Source organism: Phocoena sinus, chromosome 9 (assembly GCF_008692025.1).
Source record: "Phocoena sinus isolate mPhoSin1 chromosome 9, mPhoSin1.pri, whole genome shotgun sequence".
NCBI lineage: Eukaryota > Metazoa > Chordata > Mammalia > Artiodactyla > Phocoenidae > Phocoena > Phocoena sinus.
The window spans coordinates 72,462,845-72,468,182 of record NC_045771.1 but is presented as its reverse complement, the minus strand read 5'-3'; the positions used below and the strand labels follow the sequence as shown (position 1 = coordinate 72,468,182).

Genomic DNA, 5,338 nt, shown 5'->3' with positions numbered 1-5,338 from the left:
AGAATAATATACATGAATCCCATTTTAAAATGTTGAATGAAAGACATGAAAGAGTACACATAGTTTATTTTTATATAATGCTCAAAAATTGGCAAAATTAATCTTGGAAGTCAAGAATAATACTTTGGAGAGTGTTCTGTGACACGATATAGGTACGATGTTGTGGGAGAGGTTGAAATAGTCTCAAGCCATATACTTAATATTTACCTGTTTTTACATAATCTCTAACTTCAGTGGTTCATTCTACTCCTCAATTTGGGCAGAGGTTTCATGAGTATGCTTACTTTATGAAAATTCATTAAGCTGCACATATATGACTGGTGAATTTTTAAGTATATGTATTAAACTTAAAAAAAATAGTTTACCTAAAATAGAAAAATAAAAGAGATGCATATACATTCTCCTAACTCTAAAATCAGCCAAGGTCATAAACCATGCATAATTTGAAATGGATTAAGAAGAGAATGCAGGCCCCTGTCTCTATGTCAGCTAAGGAAGTGTTTCTTAGACTTTTCTCCCTGCAATCATGACAAACATTTACCTTTGTTTTATTTTATCATTTTCCCGAAAATTGCTTAATGATCTGTAAGAATAAGAGAAGGGGCACGAAGAAGGGAAGGAAGGGAAAGAAGGGAAGGAAGGGAAGAAATTAATAAATTTGGGGGAGTTAGGTATTTGCTTTACTCGCTGGATACTTTTTTATCTACTTTTCTCTCCTTAACACTCTTAATCCCATGCTCCAGCCCCCTTAGCAGTTACTGCTCAGGTTATTCCTGGTCATTTGTTTTTTTCTGCTTTGATTCTGAATACAAGATAATAGTACAGCTCTTCTTCAACTTATGATGGGCTTACATCCAGATAAACCCATCATAAATTGAAAATATTGAAAGTCAAAGTGTGTTCAATACACCTAACCTACTGAACATCATAGTTTAGCCTAGCCTACCTTAAACATGCTCAGAATACTTACATTAGCCTACATTTGAGCAAAATCATCTAACACGAAGCTCACTTTATAATAAAGTATTGAATATCTTGTAATTTATTGAATACTGTCCTGAAAGTGAAAAACAGAATGGCTGTATGAGTACAGAGTGGTTTTAAGTGTATGGGTTGTATACCCTTGCCATAGCATGGCTGACTTGGAGCTGTGGATTGCATCCACTGCCCAGCATTGCAAGAGCCATATCATACAGCGTATCACTAGCCAGAGAAAAGATCAAAATTCAAAATTTGAAGTACAGTTCCTACTGAATGTGTATTGCTTTTGCACCATAGTAGTCAAAAAAACATTGAAGTCGAACCGCGGTAAATCAGGGACCATCTGTACACACAAAATGTTTAATGTTTAAGTGGGATGGCCAACAGAGATAAAGCAGGTAATAAACTAAGCAAAACTGTCATTTCGTAATCATTTCCTGAAACATCTTGATCAAAATTTGTTGAGGGCTTATCAAACTCTTTCCAAAAGCCTCCATGTAGGTCACTGAATAATTATAAAACATCTATAGGCCTGGAACCCAAAAGAATCAAGTTTGAATTTAATGTCCTTTAATCCTCAGTTGGGTTTTTAAAAAATGTTTCTCTCTTCTTTCAAATCTAGGAATGAAAATAATAGTTCCTTCCAGTGAAATGAACTGTTTTAAACCATATCGTACTTTACAAGTTTACTGCATTTACTATTTATATTTGCTGTGGAACCAAATATCCACAAAAACCTTTTTTTTAAATAATGTGGATGTTTCAAAATAAGCAGAGAAAGCAATTTTACTTATTTCTGTTCTATAATTAATTATACTTATAAACAAAAAGTAGATTCAATCACGATAACTTAGATTTTAACATTTTTCTCTGATTATGTCACCATGATTAGAACCTTGTAAGATAAACAAATTATTGTGGTACAAACAGAAATGTTTATCTTGGGATTTTGTGATAAAATTGAAGAGAAAGTATTTTTAAATAGTTGCTATATGCATGCCTATTAAACATTTTAATAAATTCTCTAATATTTTAATAGAGAATCTCAACCCAGTTTCAACCCAATCCTGTGTATTGGTTCCTTTAATTTTTCTACAGTTTCTTTTGTGATGTGATTGTTGAAAAATTCATTCCCTTAGATAAAATCATAAAGAATTTTAGTCCAAGAAAAGTGTCTCTTAGAGTCTCATGATAGCTGCTGACATTTATTTTATTAAAATTTAAATTTAAATTTCTACCATATTTCCCTTCATTAAATGTCCTAATGTATGTTTGATGTAGAACTAGATTCTCACTAGGTGAGGTATTTATTCCGCTTATGTATGCATTTAAAAGGAAACAATAAGTCATGAGAAACATTCAACAACTGCAAATCAGCTATAAAATTTATCCAAATGCTTAACAATGCATTAAGTTAAACAAGAGTTAGAAAGAATGTTACTGCTTGTCAAAACAAAAATTAATCTTCCCACTTACTTTTTCCTTAGCCACTGTTGAAATTCCAATTCTTTTTTAATTTTTCAGTCTTCTCTTTGAGAGAAGTTTAGTAAAAACCAAATAGGTAATCATAATCAAAGATCTCATTCTCATTAGGTCTTTCAGGAACATTAATTTTGTTTCTTTTCTGCCTGAGTTATCGCAATGCAAATTGGAGAGTGAAGAGTAAACACAAGCAAGAGAAAAGAAAACTAATTAAAGGACAAAAGAGCAAGGGAGAACCTAGACACAAATGGGTTAAAAAAAAAAAAAAAGAAGAAGAAGAAAGCAAAAAGAAGACTACAAGATGATATTGCTTTAATAGTATCTGGGAGTACTCACCAGAAGGCTAGGAAAAAGAAAAGGAATTGTGCTTACCTGTTAGAAATAAGCGGTTTCTGGGAGCTGTCCAATGTACTAACTTAACCATCATAGTCACAACTTACCTTGTTAACAGGAATTGATGTCCTAGGTATTTCTCCCTTGAACCAAGGCATCTCTGTACTCATCTTTTTAGGCTATTTCTTTTAACACATCTTTAAAATGATTTTCTACCATGTTGTTCTGCTGCCCCACCATGTCTTCTTAAAAATCCCTACACAGAATAATTAAAGATAGCTACTGGCAAAAAAAAAAAAGGAAGAAGAAGGAAAAATGAACCCTTCTTTGTTAGATATATATAATATGAAATCAGTAAAATTTTATTTATGCTATCCAAATTTTAAGTCTTTTTTCATCTCAAAAAAAAAAAGATAACCAAAATCTCTCTTAAATAAAATGCAGTATAGTTTCCACTCTTAAATCCTGTAGGCTGGTAATGAGGGAAACAAACCAGATAGAAGTGTCAGGATTATTCTTTGTTCACGAATACTGATCAGCAATTTGAAATTTGAAAGACTTCTCAACAGAGGGTGAGCTGATCGACCAATTGGTTTATCAAAGGGTGAATCGCAGTTTTGAAAAGAGACTGAAGTTGTTTTATTTGGGGGGGAGAGTTTACTTTGCCTCCCATGCTGGGATTATACAGTAAAGCACACTGGGTGGAAATATTCTGAGCTTCCCTTTTTCGTTTTATTGTCATAACTTTTGCACTCTAAGTAAAATCATTTACCGGGTTGGGAGATAGGGTTAGGAAAGGAAAGTCAAGTACCTCAATTGTTAGACCGATTACAGCAAAACAGATTTTAGAAGTCAGGGTTGGTAAAGCGAAAGGAGAGCTGTTTACGACCCAGTGGAAAGAGAAAGCCGGTTCCAACAGCGACTCTGGGGAATGCACTCTCGGCCCCCCTACCGTGCTTACTTAAGCTAATGGAAGATCTTGCCTTTCAGTAGCCGCTGCACTGGGATACCAGACAAACAGCTCCCCTCGACCCCTGGCAGACAGGGCCCCTCTTCAGGACATCATTAAAAGCACATGCAGTTGTTTCACACCCACTGGCAGCCTAGGGTGGCAAGATTCAGAACTCCTACTCTGAAGCCAAGGAGAAGCCAGAGCGGTGGAAAACATCCTTGCTTTGAAAATCCAAAGCTAAATTAAAGAACTACGTGAGATAAGGAGCCTGAAGAATATTAGTTGGCTGCGGGGGTGTGGAGAGACACAAAAAGCACAGCAGGTAAGGGCTGGGAGTTGTTGCCAAGAAGGAACTGTCCCAGGTGGCACAGCAAAAAGGATCGCAGAATTGGAGGCCTGTCCCTTTGAGTCTTCCATGCGTGCTCAAGCTTGTCTTCTTCCATCAGTTTCGAGAGGAGCGACGTTGTCAGAGCCTTCCCTGTCGGTGCAACTAATCCTGTTATCAGCTTGGTTATAAATATTAATGTCCCCTGGTCCTTCGGTGATGGTGACCCATCAGATTCAGGGCTATTAGGAAGCCCATCATCAACCTCGCCCCTCCCTTCGAGAAACCGATGAGACGCAGGGCCAAGACGACGCGATGGCAGCCTATCCCGAGAGCTGCGTGGACGCCAGCGTGCTGGACTTCGTCGCAGACCTGTCCCTAGCCTCCCCGGGGCACCCTCTTCTCTGCGACTTCGCACCCGGGGTCCCCTATGGAGACCACCAGGACCTTGTGCTCCGAGAGGAAGGACCCAGGAGTCTGGCGCGTTTTGAGGACGATCCAGAAGAAGAGGAGGGTGAAGTAGAAGAGGGGGGAAACGAGGAGGAAGAGGAGCACGGGAGAGGCGCCTCCCTGCTGGGCCGCCCCAAGAGGAAAAGAGTGATCACGTACGCCCAGCGCCAAGCCGCCAACATCCGAGAGAGGAAGCGGATGTTCAACCTCAACGAGGCCTTCGACCAGCTGCGGAGGAAGGTACCCACTTTTGCTTACGAGAAGAGGCTGTCTCGGATCGAGACCCTACGCCTGGCCATCGTCTACATTTCCTTCATGACCGAGCTCTTGGAGAGCTTCGAGAAGGAAACCGGCTGAGCCAGTGTGGGATGAAAGTGTCTGCCCCCTCCTCGCCTGGGCGCGCGCGGGTTTGGGGTGTTTCGGGACCCGGCAGTGGGTGTGGCTGAAAGGCCAGGAGGGACGCTCCAAGACAGAACGTCTGGCCTTCGGGAGCTTGGTTCTGGATTATAAAATTCCCACAGCCCTCGAGAAGCGTGGAAGCCGTAGAGTTAATATATACGCGATCGCTGTCAGCGGAGTGTGGGGCAGGAGCGGGCGGGGCAAGTTAGGACTGATTAAGAAGGAGTTGGGGCAGTCGAGGCCCACGCCCCAAAGCAGCTTTTGTCAGGCGGGTGAGACGCTAATCCTCTCCGAAAAGGAAGACTTCGGGGGCTTCTATGGAGTCCCATATCTCCCTCCTTCTTACGTGTGTGTGTGTGTGTGTGTGTGTGTGTGTGTGTGTGTGTGTGTTTTAATGTAAATATAAAAGAGGCATT

At 39.9% G+C, this 5,338-nt stretch overlaps 1 protein-coding gene across 1 annotated transcript; it reads left to right on the top strand.

The window, feature by feature from the left end:
* Positions 1 to 4,388: 4,388 nt before the first annotated feature.
* FERD3L (Fer3 like bHLH transcription factor) lies at positions 4,389 to 4,880 on the top strand. The gene has a single exon (XM_032642216.1). It carries the CDS (start codon positions 4,389 to 4,391, stop codon positions 4,878 to 4,880), a length of 492 nt encoding a protein of 163 aa, XP_032498107.1.
* The last annotated feature ends 458 nt before the right edge of the window (positions 4,881 to 5,338 follow it).

What these genes read in the sequence shown, in the direction of transcription:
- FERD3L (XM_032642216.1), top strand. Translation starts at nt 4,389, where the DNA reads ATGGCAGCCTATCCCGAGAGCTGCGTGGACGCCAGCGTGCTGGACTTC.